The 19134-nt window shown below is 35.2% G+C and overlaps 1 protein-coding gene and 1 long non-coding RNA gene across 7 annotated transcripts in view; one reads left to right on the top strand and one right to left on the bottom strand.

Moving 5' to 3' along the window:
• The window catches only part of LOC131833763 (uncharacterized), a 127944-nt gene that overhangs the window by 42988 nt on the left and 65822 nt on the right, over window positions 1-19134 (top strand). The window contains exon 3 of one of the 6 annotated variants that reach the window (XR_009354617.1): window positions 8494-8542. The exons of the other annotated variants lie outside the window; for them this stretch is intronic. This is a non-coding gene — a long non-coding RNA (uncharacterized LOC131833763). The remainder of the gene's footprint in view (window positions 1-8493; window positions 8543-19134) is intronic. 6 annotated transcript variants of the gene reach the window in all.
• GLRA3 (glycine receptor alpha 3) overlaps window positions 5721-19134 on the bottom strand; it is a 194503-nt gene continuing 181089 nt past the window's right edge. The window contains exon 9 of the mRNA XM_059177450.1: window positions 5721-6241. Within this exon, the coding sequence (XP_059033433.1) occupies window positions 5963-6241 (279 nt within the window). The 3' untranslated portion in view covers window positions 5721-5962. The remainder of the gene's footprint in view (window positions 6242-19134) is intronic.

Below are 19134 nucleotides of genomic sequence, written 5' to 3'. Positions count from 1 at the left end.
AAAGTGTTTGACAAATATTTGTTTAGTCAGTGATTGGATTATAACCTTCTGTGTTGAAACTCAGCCTGGATATATTTTTAAAGATGCATAAGGGATTCTGATGTACAGCTCGTGATTAGAATCATTATTTTTTAAAACAGTATTCTATCACCTCTAAAATTTTCCTTTTATGTTGCTTACGAGTGAACCATAAAAAATACTAAGAAAAATACCTGCTAAGACATGAGATCATCTGGCATTTCTGGTGATTACTAGATGTCTTTTAGGAGAATTATCTGACAAATATTTAGTCATTCTTCAAAGACAGTCTAGGAAGTGTTTTAGAATTGCATTGTTAATAGTTGGTGAGAATTTTGACTCCTATAGCTTGTCCAGGCGTTGTTGAGCCAAAATAGGATGTTTCCATCCTTAAGAGATGGCCAAATGAGATGACCACAGTGTTCATATTTCCCACCAAGAATGATTTATATTGAAAACATATCACAACATTATTAACCTTTGTCCAGAAAAGTTGACTTCCTTTGCATTTCCAGTTTGAAGGAATTTATTCCATTAACAACCTATGAGTGTACGCATGCACGCGCATATGCGAATGCATGTGTGCATAAGAGATGCGAAGGGGAAGAGATGAAGGCAGCGTTAACATGGGAAGGGTAGAAGAAAAAGAATGAATAAAAGGATCTTTGCTCTTAGCTTAGGATTTCTCTTTCTATTGGTCTGATTTCTGGGAAGAGCTTCTCTGGAATATTTTCCCTGCCCTTGCTATTTTCAAACCCTTTGTAGTTTTATTTTATGCATAGGCTCTAAGATCTTTGTAAAGGAAAAATAAGCATCATCCTACCTCTTTTTTAAGTAATTAGAATAGCAGCAGCCTCCCTATGGACGTTCACTGCTTAATATCAATATGTTTCTGAAGAGAAATGGGGCCGGGATAAAAGTTTAAGTTTAAAGTAATTTACCTTAATCCAACTCATAGTGTACATTGATTGTTTACTCATCAAGAGTTTATATAGCAATGAGATTATGAGACTGCTCTATTTTACCACTCTTTGTAGTACTCAACAAGAAAATAAAAGCCAATGTATCTGCTGAGGAAGACACCTCTTAGAAAGGAATAAAACTGCAATCGGTATAATGGCGATTTCAGTCAATCAATATAATACAATACAACCGATACAATCAATATAATACAATCAATACAATATACATTGTATTTTTGAAAATATTGTGTTAAAAGTCACCGGACTGTCTTATAGCCACAAGCAGTAATTCTTGTTTTAGTATCCCTTTGAAATGTCAAAGTGAATGAATTGATACACTTCAAGACCTACAATATATATGTCATGGAATCTGGAGTTAACTGTGTGCTTAAAGACTAGTTGGTGATTACTGAGATGGACATGGTTATTTTACACTGTCACAAACGTCCTTGTGCCCGAAATAGAGAATGCAGTAAGGAATTATGAAGACATTGTGGAGAACAAGACATGGTTGTCATTATATTCAAAATTTCAGTCTTTTAGAGAATTCTCATCTTCAATTCATACCTTTCCATTGCCCATTATTCAGATAAGTTCAGTTAAAGAAAGGGGTCTTGTCAAAATTACTTGAAAAACTGTACCAGAGTCCTTTATTTTTGCTTGAGCAGATACAGTAATTTAAAGAGATAATAAAATTTGTCACTTTAAAGATTTTACAGTCCTTGTGGCTAAATTTTTCTCTGAAATGCAAATGAAACCAACAAGTGATGATGCACATTTATGCTTGTCAGAACCCATTGTGCTGTTTCAGTACCTTTATAATAGCAAGTAACAGTCCAGGATCCAGGCCAAGGCAACAAAATTGTCTGGTTCCCAAACCGAATACCCAAAATAACTAGAAAAGGTGTTTATCATAACTGTGCTTAATAGGTGATTGTAATTCAAAAGACAAAGTTGCTCTTATAAAGATACAAAAAAAAATATATATATATACATACTCTGAGTCACCAGACAATTCTTGACCAATCTTAGTGAACTAAGATTACTATTAATATATATGCTATTTTCTATTGATTATATTTGTTTTGGCTAGATTGTTAAAATTCAAATCCCTGTGGTAGAAACCATTCTTTTTCTTTTAATATGTTTAAACTCATCTCATTATTTTATAGTCTTCGCCTTGTCAGCATCAATGAATACTAATAGACTAAATGTAAGTTTATGTTGTATACATGGAAAGGCTTGCTTTCTTTACCAGTTCAGCATCAACTAGGTGAGAAACACAGATGGTATGGGCTGACAAATTTTGAAAGATTTTGCTATTACCTCTGTTACAAAGTATAAGAAATCTGTCTTGGAGTAAGAGACATGACTTCAAAGATTGTTAATGATTGATTATTCTAAGGACTGTGGTACATTTTCAATTTAAGAGTTGCATTTTTAGAGTGCTCTAGTTGTTGTCTGGGACATCTACAAATATTGGTATTGCCAATTTCCTACTTTTTAATGTGAGAGTGTTTTCTACTTTTAATATTGGCAATTCCCATATTCCCTGGAGTTGATTTCATGGATGTGTACTTTATAGATGAAAAGAAAACATAACTACCAATGTAATGTTCAATCCTCTGAAATGACTAGCAGGTCGAATTATATCATGCTGAGAATAGACAAGTATATTTTTAAAAAATAGGATGTATAGTATGGAAGACAAACATGTATTTCTCTTAAAATCACAACAACTTCAACTACACAGAACGCTAAAGTAGCTCACAACTTTCTTCTGTTAAACATGTTGGCTTACTTTTTCACATTTTCTTGCTAAAATTTCCATGATCTTCCATAAGATCCTGGGAATTTGTAAACCTAATATATCCATATTTTAGGGATAAATAGCTTTTAAAGCATTTATAGTTCAAAATTAGGGTAAATGTTACCAGACTATACCTATAGAATAAGAATTAATTGTACAATAAGATAAGTAGTCATAGAATCTTTTAAACACAGCAGCTGGGAATTGACTAGGCTCTGCGCGTGAGTAACTGCCTTGGAGAAACACGTGGGAAGGTTAGAGAAATTTTAAAGATCCTTGGCTTTCTTGCTTCTACAGTTTCATTCTGGAATCTATTTTAAGCAGTAAAGAAAGTTCTAGATCCCCACTATAGCTGACCTTCAATTCTAATGTTTGGGGAAGAAAATAATATGGCATCTAAATGCTAAGATACAAGGTTTTATAAAAATTCATATACTATGGAACCATAAATTTCAATGGTTGAGATACATAATACTAAGAAAAATTATACTAAACTGCCTGTACAAAAGTTACAAACTTTCTAACATGGCTTCTTCAAAACAATCAGATTATCCGTATTAGAATTTTAACTTGCATGTGGGTAATTAGTGTATAAGAACACATTTGAATTTTCTCACCATTAATAGTTTTCTGTTGGGTTAATTGAAAAATTAGGGTTTGACATAGGGCTTACTAACTACTGCCTTGAGATGCTAACTGCGATATAGTTTTCCAGTTTTAAACAATCTGTAAACATTCATTCGAGGGGACACATTTCTTTAAACAGTTTGGAGTCAGCCATACAAATAATGTTATTGTTGCCATATGAGTCAGGACCATCAGAGTATTTTCTTAGTATAGTAAGACAATGATAAACATATACACCCAAGCAAAGTAAGTATAATACTTTTAAGATAAGAGATTTCTACCATACCAATTCTTCTGCTGACAAGTTGTCTTGTGGCTAGTATTTTTTCCATTCAAGTTTCAGGGATAAAAGAGACATTTTTTAATATTCTTAGATATTAAACAAGCAGTGTCTGTGAGTTTCTTTTGGGGAATAAGTTCGTTATGTTTCTATTTGCTTCTGACAGAATTCACTTAATTGAAACAGTGATGGAGAACTTTTGAAATAAGATGTGTAAAGTACAGAAAAATATATTCAAGTATTTCAGAGACATATTGAGACAATATAGTTTATCCTAACTCTACAATACCCAGTTTATCCCCAGGGAACACAAACAGCATGTCTGGCTCTAATCTGTCTTTAGTACAAGAATATATTCCCATGGTTTTGATTCACACACAGCAAATGAAGAAGACTGTGTTCAACTTTCAGGCACACAGTCCTCAAAGTAAGTAAAGAGTCAAAATTTCTTCCAGTTGTGGCATTTGCATTTAATGACAAACATGTTTTGTTTTTATTGTTGTTGTTGTTTTCCCCTCATAGTGTTTTATTTATAAAGGAGGGCAGTTTGGTCCTTCACTAGCAAAAATTGCTGAGTAAATGTTATTTTTTCATAAGTTATTTTTAAAAACTACTATTGGATAGACTAGAGCTCCATAACATTGAAAAATATTTAACTTTAAATGGCAGTTCTTGCTTTTAGTTTTAGTGTGGTTAAAGTTCAGAAAACAATACCATTTGATTCAAAGACTGGATTATTTTTTCCTCTTGAATCTGAGTTACTTATTTTCTTAATGTTTTAGATCTTTTTCTGTCAATCATTTGGCACCTTGAGTTTCCATGTAGCAAATCTGACCAACAATTAAATGTATCTAAAAAGCATTCTAGAACTTTTAAAAAATACAACAGTACTGATAAAAAATAATGCAAAAAATTGCCAAACTGAAAAGAATCATAGTCAGGTATAATTTCACCAATAACTCTATCATATATTTGTACTTAATTACACTGCGTGAAATGAGTTAATGCCCCATTGCAGTTAAAATAATTCCATGGGGTTGCTGATAAATTTTAAGTAAAAATTTTATTTAAAATTATTCACATCTAGTGCATGGCATATATATTGAAATCATTAATTCAGAAATACAAAACAACCAATCCTTATTTTATATAAATGACTTATCTATATAATTTAAAATTAAAATCTTCCCTCCTTACATTGGGAACTAAGAGTTTGAACCCATATAACTTTGATGGGAAACTGTTCTTGTTAAAAAAACTTTCATAAATCCATTTTTGTTTTAATTAAATTCATTTTTATCAAAATGTAAATACTACAATCCCATTGAATTTTAAAGTCTCATTCTAAGATAAAATATAAAAATCTTACTGAACTTTGTTCAATTATATCAAAACATTAAACATAATTACGTACAGATAATTAAGCAACTGTTAAAAATCCAACAAAACAAGGGTGCTGGCTTGCATTTTGCAGTGTTTGGCAATAATTCCAAATACACAGTTATAACACTTATTTAAAAACAATTCTCTTGTTTTCAGTATTTCCATCTTCATTCATAGAGATCTAAAGTTAAGAAAAGTAGATTTTATATATAATATGATCTCTTAAGCCATCTGTTTTAAATTTACAAAGAGGGACATTTTGTTTTCTAAACAATCAAATTTAATTTTAATTTTATAATTTGAATTTTTTTGGTAGTACATAAGTTGATCCCATAACATTTATATGTACAATCCTCTGTTACTGAGTTTTCTGCTGAATTAATTGATTACTCTTCTGTTTTGCAGCTACACTATGAGAAAATATTTTAAAGCCTCAAGCTACTGACTTTTAAATCTTCAACATTTCTGCTTTTTCCAGTTACAAAGTTAATTGTGTAAATTTTACTTTTGTAAGATTTAACGTCATTGCACTGAAAACCAAGAATTTCCAAAGCAGTTTTCACATGTACTATTATGTGATATTATATAACAATACAAACACATTGGCAGTAATACTTCCACTTACATGATATACAGTGAAAGGACAAATAATCTTAAATTAATATGAAATAAAATCCTCATAATATATATTTTTGTATCCATCAAAAGACTCTTAATCTGCCTTGTGACTTTGCATAGCATATCATAAAAATACCCACCCATATGCCATTTTAATATGATGGTCATCGTTTGTACGCCAACAAACCACACACGTATACACACACCTATGGCAAAGAAACTTTCTTTTGAATTGATCGTTTGCACTTGCATTCCCCCAGAGGCTTAATCTTGTTGCTGATGAATATCCTCATGCCTAAGAATTTTATAGATAACCCAGTAGAAAATATTAAAAATCAAAAAGGCTAATGGGAAACAGGCTCGAGAGATGGTGTCAATCTTCTTGGCTCTGTCGATAAAAACCTTCCTCATTTCATCAGGGCTTTTCGGCATTACCTGGACAGGATGGTTTGGACCCTTTGGGGTCACACCATCTTTTGCTTGCAGACAGGGTCCCATTCCATAGGCTGTGAAGCTGAATCGACTTTCCCTTACCTCATCATCCTGTCATAAGAAAAACAAAAGAAAACATTTTAGTCATGGAATAGAACCTGTATTTCAGAATCATGACTAAAACTTTATCATGATAAATGTTACCATTATTGTAACAGAAAGATAACTGAAGCATATAAAGATTGAGTTGCTTTTTTCCCCATTCAAGTTTTATTGATTTATCCTGTTGCATCATTTAAATGTGTCCACTAAGAAATATGAAACTCTTAACTAACGTGTTTATTGGGAAAACTACAAATTCTGGTATTGTCTCCATATTGCTAGAATAATTAAATAGAGAAAGAAAAAGAACCTAGTGGGATATTATGTGTTATATATTCATATACCAGGTTTGCTTTACGTTATGTGTTTAAATGGGTAAATATACGATGTCAAAGGGCGAAATATCAAATCATTGACTGGATTTTTCTTTTTCATAGAGGTAAACTTTAATGTTTATTTCCTATGATTTTTAGATTACTTCACTGGAAAATACAGTCTAGCTTAAGAACACTGCTTGGTTTTTGTTATCCTCACTTAATGTTACTTCTCTCTTTTACACTAACCCATTTAGAAGACTAAAGATAGTCACATGTTCTAGTTTATATGAGATTACTTTTCAGGTAAATTGAGTTGAAATTATAAATGAAATTTGGCAGATGTTTATCTCATGTTAAGGAAAAGTGTTTATTATGCTCCAAAACCTATTATTTAAGTTACTATGTTACCTTTCTTTCTCTTGAATGTTGCAAATTAAATAGTTCTCCATATATGTGTGTGAAAAGAAAACCAAAATTTAAAAGAAAAATTGTTTCATGAAAATGTGATAAGTGAAGTGTGCTCATGATAGGAAAATATGGTATTTAGGAGTTTATAATTAAAATCATTAATGAGCAATTTACTTTAATGCACTTATTTAGAATGTAACAGTAGATGATTGCCAATTAATTGGATTTTTGCCACTAAAACTGAAAGTTAAAAAGATATTTTATGAAGTTGCTATAGCCCTCTCTTTTAACAGTAATATAGGAGACAAAAGTAATTGCTTCAAACACTTGAAAAATTATTTTGGGTCTATGAAAATAGAGGCTCAATGAACAGTATATTACAAAATATGAACATGAAAAATGGAAATTAAAATGGATTCTAAACATGAGAAGTTGAGCAAAGTTGATGTAATAATGTATAAAATGGTTTTTTGGGAATTATGGAGTGAGGCAAGTTCACATGACAAAAACATATAATTATTGGAAAATAGTTAAACCATAAGATTTATGAGCAGTTGAATTTTGAGGAAACAAATCTGAGATAAAAGCTGATGATCCTAATTACACATAACTACTGTTGTCATCTTATAAAAATAAGAAATTGATTTTTCAATACTCTTTAGTAAGGATGTTCATTTATACTGACAATTTTTTTTTTTAGCCTCCATGGGAATTTTAAAGCTAAATTATTATTTGCCTTGAATTTCTCTGTTTTAGAAAAAAATGAATATACAAGAAATTAAACAGTAAGTGCTAAATTAACATCCTCATAGTTTAGGAAATCATGCTGGTGTTTGCATTCCAGAAAAAAGGTATAGTTTGTTTGAATAATTTATATAACTTTGTGTGCACATCAGCTGACTGCTGAAGTATAAAACAGCCTCTTAACCTTCGTCAGCCCATGTGTTGAAAAAAAAATCCATCTCAAAATAGGGCAAGAGTCATTTTTCAATGAACATTTACAGCGAGTTATTGACATATTCGTTGAACCAGTTAAGAGATAAATTACAAAAATACTAAAGTTTTAGGATTCTAGCTGCTGTGTTTTGTAAAGTAGGGTTCCTTTACTTTCAGTCTCCCCTGGTTTTACTAAGAAACAACTGACATATACCTCTGTATCAATTTAAGCTGTACAGCGTGATGGTTTGATTTACATATATCGTGAAATGATGATCCCAATGGGTTTAGTTAATACCCATCATCTCCTAGAGATACAATAAAAGGAAAAGGAAAATGTTTCTTCTTGTGGTGAGAACTCTTAGGACCTACTCCCTTTCCTGTAGGTCATACAGAAGCATTAGTTAGCTCATCATGTTGTAGGTAAGATAGAGTCCTAGTACTTATTTATCTTGTAACTGGAAGTTTATATCTCTAACCACTACTCCCACTTACTCCCTTTCTAACCATCTATTTGGAAGAACTTATTTTCAGACCTTAGAGAAACCTACCCCATTACTCATCTTGAAATTTTTTTTTTTTTTTTTTTTACGATTTAAGCTATTCATGGATCGGGCGGTTATTTTCAACGGTATCCTTCCACATAACTGTGAGTAGAGGGTTAACGTCAGACCTGGGCTGATGAATGACTGCTGCTTCTTTGCACATTTCCTTGAAAACAATAGAGTTAAGCTAAATGGGGAACATGGAATTGGGTACATTTACTGCACAGAGGTTGTTGTGTGGGGCCCGAAGGCCTTTGGCCTACGTGACCAGAATGTATACAGGCTTGGTCGGAAATCAAGGCTGTGGCTTCTCTGTGCCCAGGGGATAATACAGGCCTTGACGTTTGCCCGTGGCGTGCATCTCCATGCACCTGTGGATGAGGACAAGAGCAGCTGTGCTCTTGAGCGACTCCCTTGTCTCCCAGTGAGATGAAGATGCTCGGTCTGATGGGTTAGCTGCTTCCCATGCTCCCATAGGACCAAGTAAACTTCATAATAGGTTATAAAGCCTGTTGTGTCTGGGGGATTTGATTGGCAACTTTCATCTCGAATTTCAGCGGTGGCAACGGAAGTTGAACTGGCTTTCAGATTGTTTCACACTCACTATGGCTCAAAGTTCTGGGAGGGAGTTTGGTGAGAATGAGATCCTGATCCACCCTGGGTTTGAGGTTGCCAAATTCCTGCAGAAAGTGACTGGGATAACTCTTGCTATTGGAATGTGGCTGACACAGAATTCTCCCTTGATGAACTGACAGATGGCTAATTAATGACATAGAACTGAAACAGACCAGGGTGAGGGAACTGAGAGGAAAGTGACTCAAAATGCAAGGAGTTTCTTCTCTTCTATTTCATTGATTATCTGTGAAACTGAAACCACTTGGCAGAAAGAGGAGTTAGAGCAAGGAGAGCAAGCAGCCTGGGCTCAGGATGAACGTGAAAGTCCATTCAAGACTTGGAAAGACTTGCATTTTATCCTGATAGGACTTCTTGGCAAACCCAGGGAAGCAACACTAGAAAGTTGTGAGTATCCAACAGCCCTGTCCAATGGGAATCTAATGGGAGCCACAGACAAAAATCACGTGTATAATTTTCCATTTAAATTTCACATTGGTTAATTTTAATGAGATAAAAGAAAGAGGTGAAATTAATTTTAGTATTGTATTTTCTTTAATTCGGTAGGCCCTAAATGTGATTTAAACATTCCTTTGAAGTAAAAATTAAGGAGATAGTTTACACTCTTTGTTTCATACTAAGTCTTGAAACAGTGTATATTTATTTGTAATACACCTCAGATCAGACTCTACATTTCCAGGACTCGATAGCCACTTGTGGCTTAAATATACCATTTTGGATAAAGCAATAATAACGTAAAGAAGCTGGGTCTCTTTACTGTGAAATAGCAGCCAGTATCTGGGGAATCAATCTGGGCTTTTTGGATCTTTAGGTTACTTGCCACAGGGATGAAAAAACATGAAAAATAATGTTGGCTGTGAATTCTAACTTTTAACTTGCAGCAGCTACTGGCAGTGGAATCAGTGACCCTTTTGACTAAAGCCTGGGGTGGTATGAGGCTGTGCTGAGAACCAGCACCCTGGTTCCCTCAACTCTGGTAGATGCTATGATTAGCGGCTCCAACAGGTATGGGTTCTCCATGTTCTCCTTTTGGAAAGGCAGGAGGGTGTATATGACTCATGGGGATGCTTGCTCTGACAGCTGCCATGCTGGTTTCACTGATGGGAAAACTATCTGGGCTATTCAGAAGAAAGATCACGGCCGGAGATAAATCTATTAGCTCTCTTTGGGTGACTTTTAAGACACAGAATGAAAAATGACAGGAGTCCTATGAAAGATTTCCTGGCACATGATTGCCAGCTGGGAGGAAGGAAATCTGTTGCAGTTCAAGCAGCTGCTTCCCTTAAGGAACCCCGTTAAATCTGCTTTCATCTCAAAAGTTAAATCAATGATGCCGATGGGGAATGGAAACAGAAGGCCCTGAAATGGGCTGCTGAGGTTCCTTCATCCTTTCAGGCAGTTGAAACAAAGAAGAGTGGCTTTGAAGGTCACGCTCTCCTTGCCCAGTCCCGAGTGGGATAATCAGTGGATGTCATCACCTTTGGCTAAATGCGTAATTGGAAAGGCCGCGACATGTGAATGAACAATCTTGCCGTTTCTGGCTTGAACTTAATCTTGGGCTGTTGTTTGTTAGCCCAGCTGTAGTTGGATGGATGTCCTAACATGGGAAGCCCTAAGAACTGTCTCAAACTTCCCCTGTGGGAACCATTAAACAGCACAAGATTCCGGGAAGGTAAACGAAATTCTTAGCTCTGATTAAGGAAATACTGGAAGCAGGGGAGGGAGCTAGTCCTTCATTTCTCCAGAAGATCTAGGTCGATCTGGCTTATGATAAAGCTAAACGAGGCCTGCACTCTGACTGCTGACCACTTGGGGTCACTAAAAAGTCGCCCAACAGCTTCTACCGTGGTAAATGGTAAAAACTGAAGAGTTTCAGGACAAAGGAGGCTGGCATGACTTTTTTTTTTTTTTTTTCTAGATTTTATTTTTAAGCTATCTCTACACTCAATGTGTGGCTCAAATTTACAACTCCAACAACTCCAAGATGAAGAAAGAGTTGCATGTTCCACCAACTGAACCTTCCAGGTGCCCCAAGTCGGGTCTGCTTGGGCAGACTTGAACAGGGCTTTCCTTCCCCCTTCGTCCCCCACCCAGGGCTTTCCTTTCAAGGTCGATATAAAGGAAAAAATCTGATGCTGTGTGTCTTCAGGTGGGGTAGACCCAATTAAGGAAACCTGAATTCTCCTGCATATTATCACAGCCTGGTTGGAAACAGTTTGGTCCAGGTCACTTTCAAAAGGAAGTTAGTTAATGATAAATGGTAGTTTCCCTTTCTGAGGAGAAAGTCAAGGGCGGGTTTAGAAACTAGTGACTAGGGAGAGGAGCCTAACTAATCCAGCTGAAATTCAGGGCCCAGCCTGTCCCATTTCTGGAAATAATCTGGGTAAACCAACTAGACACAATTAACACACAATAAAGGACAAACTGTTATCTCTTCTGCATCCCACAATGAGAAAACCAGTTGTAGCACTATTTGAAATTTGGCAGATACATTTTTATTTCTATGGGCCTCTTGTATAAAGTGACTAGAAGACAGTCTGAATTGGAAAGGGGAACAGGGGCAAACAGAGAGGTCTGAGGCAGGCAATAGCCCAAGTAACCTCTCTGAGACCTGAACATTCATCCCTGCTAGGGGCATCTGCTACTAACACACCTAGATTGGCATTTCTGGAAAAGGCTCAACAGTGGTGCCCTAAAATGGCTGCCAAAATTCAAGACTAGAAAGCTCTCCATGCTGTGAGTAGGTTTAATCTATTTGAATGACAACTACTGACATTCTCCTGTGCTTTGGCAGAAACAGTCCCCAAACCGAAGGAACCTGAAAGGCATCAGCCTATACTTAGGTTTAAAATACCTATCACGCTGGGGCACCTGGGTGGCTTAGTTGGTTGAACTACTGTCTTCGGCTTGGGTGGTGATGCGGGGTCCTGAGTTTGAGTCCTGCATCAGGCGCTCTTCTCAGCAGGAAGCCTTCTTCTCCCTCTGCCCCCCAACCCCACCCCACCACCCTGTCTCTGTCTCTCTCTAAAGTAAATCAATAAAATCTTTAAAAAAATAAAATAAAATACCCATCATGTTATGATAGGTAATGTCAGAAAGGTATTTCAATGTTAGTGACCTAAAAAAAAATGAAAATGATATTATTTAGGAACAAGCTAAGGGGATTTACTCAAACAAAGTAAATCATGGCCTGTTTGACAATGGACCAGAGATGGAATCTCTAGTTGAGCTTCCTGGAGTAAGTGATATGAACCTCATGATTCTCTTCCCACCGAAACAAAACAGGTCACCTGGTTGACCAATGGAAACTTTTACAGAGAAGATCAGGGCTCAAACCATAGCTGAAGTCAAATTGAAAAAAGTGTAGTTGAAGAAAGAAAGGTAAGTCTACAAAATGGGCTGACTTGAGAACCAGCATGTGTGGCAGCATCAGGAGAACTGGTTCTTCCTCTCAGAGTCAAAGACTCCTGACCTTAGCCAGTGGTTTTGCCTCAAGCTCAGGCAAATGGGTTGGTCAGGTGGACATTTAAGAACATCCCAGGGTGGCTGATGAAACTCCTTATGAATATTCCAGAGCAGAATTAAATTAGGTCAGGTAATCCCTGCCTAGTTGCTGTCTCAGAAGGGGACTAGAAAGCCAAAGCAGATGTCTTGGACTGGCCATGGAAGTGGTCGTGGTGGTGTCCAAACCACGCAGCAATGGACAAAACCGTGACAGTCCTCTATTGTGCAATAGAGCCACTGATGTAGTGGGATCTTGACCTGAATATTAATGAAAGAAAATATTGCTTGAACATTGCCTTTGAGCTAAATCTCCTGAGAGTAAGTGCTAACACAGAGCTGGCAGATGGAATAGTAAGGTCTTTGATTATGGTTCCTGGAGGATTCAGTGGATTTTGGCAGAAATAGACAGTGAGTCCATCTTGGTCTTTGTTTACACTGTTAACAAGCCACAGCTGAAAATACTATTAATGGCTTGGAACAAAGTGTTTTTATATCAGTCTGTGCTCCTGAAACAGATCTCATTGGAGAAAGGAATACATTTAAGCATGACCATGGTATAAAATGGCCCAAGAGAACAACATAAAAAAGACACTTAAATAGAAGTTGGAATGAGCAATTAAAACACTTGTTACTGAAGATAGGGTGACAAGGACGTGAGCAGGCTAGTTCACTGGATGAGTGTGTCGGTCATGTAGCTATGAATGACCATAACGAGGAATGCCTTTAATAAGTTTCTAGTGTCTGATGATGGAAGTGTGAGGGTCAGGAGCAATGCTGGGACACAATTCTGTCCTTCCCGCCTCACGGGTACTTCTTTTGTGTTATAACAGTTCTGATGGAAAATATGAGTATATATTGTATACTTGATATAATGCTTCTAGGACCACGATTGCATTTTCTAGCTAAAGGGATCATTGCTGCTTATGACACATATCTTTTTCTTTTTAAACTAGGAAGATATCCATACTCTCTGTTTGTGAGGGGACAAAAATATCTGATGTGTTTGAGTCCCATGAAACTTCTCCATTAGAGGAAGATACTTTCTTTGCTCTTTCTCCCGCCTTTTGACCATCTATAAAGTTAAGTAAATGACATATGAAATCAAAGCTTATTTCTATCTCGTAAGCATGGTTGCTTCCTAAAACCGGTAATCAGGGTTTTGGTGTGGTAATGAACAAAGCTACTTGATATTTAGATTTTTTTTTTAATAGAAAAATTGACACACTGGAACAATTTAAACTTAATCATCTTTAGGTAGCGTGGGTCCCTTATAAAATTTGACAACAACTTATAAGATTACCATCATTCTACATGCATGCAATAATGATAGTCTTGGGGAAGGCAATGTTTCTCATACAAGGCTAACACCTGTCTTGGCGTCACTGGGAGGAGTTGCTGAGATCCAGTTTTCTAGATAGGCAATTGTGGAAGTTCAAACTTAATAGCCTTTAGGTTGTCCCACCACCAAACTCTCTAGGTGACCAGAACACACAGCCAAGTTGTGGAAACAAGCATTTCCAAGAGGCACAAAGTATCTATCTAGTAGTTTTGAATTTTTAGTGATGCAACAATCTTTGGATTCTTCTAATACTGTAATTTAGATTTTAAGTGGCACTTTATGAAAACATAGTCTGGGATAACTTTTGTGTTAGTATTTAACTATTATTTTATTATTTAATAATTTCTGCTTTTAAGGAAAGCTGTTTCTTTTTCTTTTTCTTTTTTTAAGATTTTATTTATTTATTTGACAGGGAGAAATCACAAGTAGATGGAGAGGCAGGCAGAGAGAGAGAGAGAGGGAAGCAGGCTCCCTGCTGAGCAGAGAGCCCGATGTGGGACTCGATCCCAGGACCCTGAGATCATGACCTGAGCCGAAGGCAGCGGCTTAACCCACTGAGCCACCCAGGCGCCCCAGGAAAGCTGTTTCTAAGTAGGACTATACACAAGGCAATCTATATGATCCGTGTCTTTATCCGTTTTTAAATCAATAGCATCAATGGGTATCCTGGACAATTGGCTTCAGGTAATTATGCGTTACAGTGTGATTTGGTGCATTATTGTTCTCAAAAGCACCTGGAAGATGATTTCACTAATGTATCATATTTCCAATTAATTGTGGAGTTGAAAAAATAGAAATTTTTGGAATTTCAGTAAAAACACTTCAAATACTTATTCCCTGGTAATGGCAATGACACCAAGATATTGAGGAGAACTTAGGTCCTAAAAATTTGAAAATAGGTTGGGTATTTGCAATTATGAAACATATGTGCTAAGAGAAGCAATTTTCAATTATTTCCTATGTCGCAAAAACATTAGATGATCCAAATTTAAAATCTGACTCAAGACTGACACTCAAAATGCAAATGTATAATTAAGCATTCATCACCTGTTGCCTGGAGCATGGATCACCTTCAAATTTAACTCTCAAATTCTTGGTTTCTTATCCCAGGGAAAGAGTATAGCACTATCTAGCAAGGTTTTTTAGGGTGAGGGAAAGAATATAAAATGCTTAATAAAGTACTCAAATTAAGGTTATTGTATTTTTCAATATTTTGTTTATTATAATTGTGTTATTATGCATAATACACAACCTGAAAGGAAACTACAAATAACAACTGGAATCATTGTCCTCTTAGGTATTTTAAATACCAAACTCTCAACAAAGTACTATGTAAAATAGGCCGGCCCAGTTGCTGACTCTGTAAATGGCCTTGCACTTGGGTACTGTTGCACTAAAAATTAACCAAGGGCATAAAACTGAAGAGATAATGTTTCTGCCATAACCTTCACTGTCATACTGTTATAATAGATGGGTTTTGCTATCTGACTGCTAAGATTCTTTGCAAATCTAGTTTCTGCAATCAAGGAGTCATCAGTGTTTTGAACATGTTCTATGAAACAGCACAAGTATTTTGGATGTGCCCGTGAGATAAGGCACATGGATACATCTTGCTTCTTCAGAAACAGGATATCAGTTCTGTTGGGTCAGCTTGCAATCTGGCCCAACAGTCCAGATGGCCAGAGAATGAAGGAGAGAACAAGGACCCTCGGACTGCGAGGGTGATTTTTTTTGTCGTTGTGCTGTTAAATCACTGGGCTATAGCAGTTCCCCCCCTCCAAAGGCTACACTTAAAATAATAATTTTAAGAATGGATGAAACATTTCCAATAGATTACTATTAATATTAGATTATTAGAAGGAGCATCAAACTATTTTATAATTAAAGTAATTTCTTTGTTTTGTAAAACTCAGTCTTAAAATTACCCTGTGTTTATGTATGTTTAGCTGTACAGTGATATTCTTTATTCCAATTAGTACTCAAATATTTCTTGGGCATAATTCAGTTTTCTGCAGTCATCTTCAGCTTGATTTTCTAATAGACTAAAGGCCAAATGAGCAAAGGGTTTAGACAAACACCTAAAACTTTTGTATCCAACACTATGTGTTAGCCAATATTTGATATTCATAAAGTTAAGCACTTTCCAACTCAAAATATAGGCAATGATTAAAAGATTAAATAGAATGAACTAAAAATGAGCAAAAGAACATGGCTGATTAAAAAGGTAAAAGTGAAGAAATGGCTTAATTTATTCACAGATAAAACCTTCCTAATATGCTTTAAGCAAGTTAGAAGGGTAGGCAATGAAAAATGTAAAAATCCATTTAGTTAGTATATAATTCTTTCAATAAGAGGACCCGTTTTCACTAAGCTTGAAAGTGAGAAAAATGTTTCAGTAATTAAGCATCGATACCACACTGGGAAACATTCCATATGCTTTTTCATTTTCTTAGAGGATTAGGCCAAAGACTGACTCATACTAACATGTATATTATAACTAGAAATATTAAAAATAGAAAATCCAAGCGTAGACTTTGTCATTCAGTTGAATTGTTTCATTTCCATCACAAAAAGATATATATTAACATACACGTGAGATAAGAATTAATTTCCTATCCTCTTCTTAGTCCTCAAAAATGACCAAAGAAATAAAATCTCATTTTTGGGTGTGGAAATGGTGAAGACATGAGGCTTACTAATGAGTGGTAATAAAACATACATCCTCTAAGATAGCATGAGTGATGATTTATTGTGTGAACTGCTGTGAGATACAACACCATTAAATACATTATTTTCATCCTAATGTTTCTTCCCTGGTAGGTGCCTTTGTCTGTTCTATATACATTCAAGATGTTCAGTAATTATGCCAGAGGTCTTTCTGTTGAAATCATTTTGTGTAACTTCTAATTGCCAGATAGGAAAGTGACAAAGGAAGGAAAAGTGAATTGCTATTAATTTCCACTTACATGATTTCAATGTGTGGATTTTGAAAAAAAATTACTAAGGAACATAACAATGGCTTATTTTTGCTGAGAAAAATCACCATCGCTTAGAAAATGCTGAGGTAAGATGAACTATGTAAATAAACTAAAAATTCTTTTTCCAAAATAAACACGAGTTGAAAATAAAGCATTCAGTTTAATACATTTATATACATTTCTATATTATTTTGAAATTTGGAAAGCTTAAAAAATATAATTATAGATGATGTTAAAGATACTTCATAGTTACAAGTCAACTGTCAATATAAAACTCTTTGAAATCTAATTTCCAGGAGAATTTTGCATTTATTGTTGATGACACATGAATTAGCTATGAATTAGTCAAGTTCATGTTTGGTGTATTGAATTTAGATTCAGAAATGGTCTGGAAGTTGTTAAATGGCAAAATGTAAGCTTAAAAAGATGAACACTTAAAACAATATAAAAATGGAATACATACATTTTAGGAGATTGATGAGAAATCAGTAAAATACTTTTTAAACACCCATATATCTAGCCCTAGCACAGTATGTTAGATTCATTTAGTGTGAATTCAGAATTATGGACTAGCATAAAATAATACATTATAAATAGACAATTTGTTGTAAAGGCAGTATGTACACTTTAATTTGAGATGAAATTCACTATAATGCATGTAAAATTAGATTAAGTAGAGATTGTATTAGTTTGTTGAATACTATTTTCCTAATCAGATATTTCACAGGGACATAACTAAGAATTAGGTGTATTTAACACAAACTCCAGAAATTTGTTTGCAGGAAATCATTAAATTCTTACAATATCTGCTTTACCTGAGAGGATAAAATTTCAAACCCCTGTAAATCAGAGTCATTGAGATTCACATTAGTAAAAACAATCATTTGTTATCCTTAGAAATTACCCTGAGTTATTTTTGAAGTAAGACAGCATGTAAACACGTAAGTCAATAAAATAATGACAAGTTTTGTACAGATAGTCAAAATGCAGTCAGTGATATCTTAATCGTAAAAAGATAGCCATCGTGGCTCGCAGAATCTAAACTTGGTGGTTCTTTCTCAAATCTAGAACTAACGGTCCATCTTTATTTCATCTGAGCATGTACATAATAACGACTACACAATAACAAGCAGGAAGCTAGAGGCGCTAGAATACCGTGGGTCATGTCTTCTCTCCGCAAACCATTGCATCTGTACACCGTGATGCAGGAGAAGCTACGTGAAATGCAATGCAACCCCGTATCAGCCATTTCTTTTAAAAAAGAACATAGATTCAGAAACATTTTGGCGCATCTTTATACCCTTGCGGGATTAAAGTGATGATATCACACGTGGGAGGAGCAAACTTCTGACCAAAGTATTTTCATATCATGCATACACCCATACATATACAGCACTGGGGAGAAGCGTCTAGGACATGGTGCAGTGGGTAATCAGCACACAGCAGGCTATGGCAGTGTGGGGTGGGGAACTTTGGATGCAAGAGCAAACTTGTAGTCTTTCATCAAAGACCGCTTATACCTTAATAGGGAAAGGGTCAGATACAAGAGATTCCGTATAATGCTAAGCCAATGCTGAACCAAGTTAAAACTTTCCTAGGAATAGTGTAAGGTCCCCTGCTGTAACAAACTTTTTTTTTTTTTTTTATAAACATATATTTTTTATAAACATATATTTTTATCCCCAGGTCTGTGAATCACCAGGTGTAACAAACTTTTTATATTGAAACTATTTTATTTACTTTGCCTATTGTGCCAACTTAGAGTGCTTGGGGAAACTATGTTAAGTCTGTACTCCTGAAGATAAAGGACTTGGGACCAACATTTAGCTCATTTAGACTCATTTAGATTATGTCGATTTAAAGATTTACATTGCTCTGTTTCTAAGCAAAATACATATTTTTTTAAAAATGATCAATTTGGTCAGCCCAGAGGGTCATTAGGTTGAGAAAAACAGTTTTCAAAAAGTCAAAATGGTCACCCCCAAATTTGCATTATTACAAAATAAATGGAATGCATAAATTTCTAATGAATGTCTTTGCATTACCATACTGTTTCTTTTAAAAAAATAAGTATTGATTGATTGCTGCTGAAGTAAACCTAAGTTTTCATCAGACTTCTTTGTGCATTGTTCTTGTAAAGCAATACTTAATTAAATGTATTTTTTATACTAAGGCTCCTATAGGCATTAACTGCTTAGTTACTAGAAATTTAAATATATTTTCTCCCAAAGAAGCTATTTGT

This window comes from Mustela lutreola, chromosome 1, assembly GCF_030435805.1.
Source record: "Mustela lutreola isolate mMusLut2 chromosome 1, mMusLut2.pri, whole genome shotgun sequence".
NCBI lineage: Eukaryota > Metazoa > Chordata > Mammalia > Carnivora > Mustelidae > Mustela > Mustela lutreola.
This window is presented reverse-complemented; position numbering and strand designations above follow the sequence as displayed.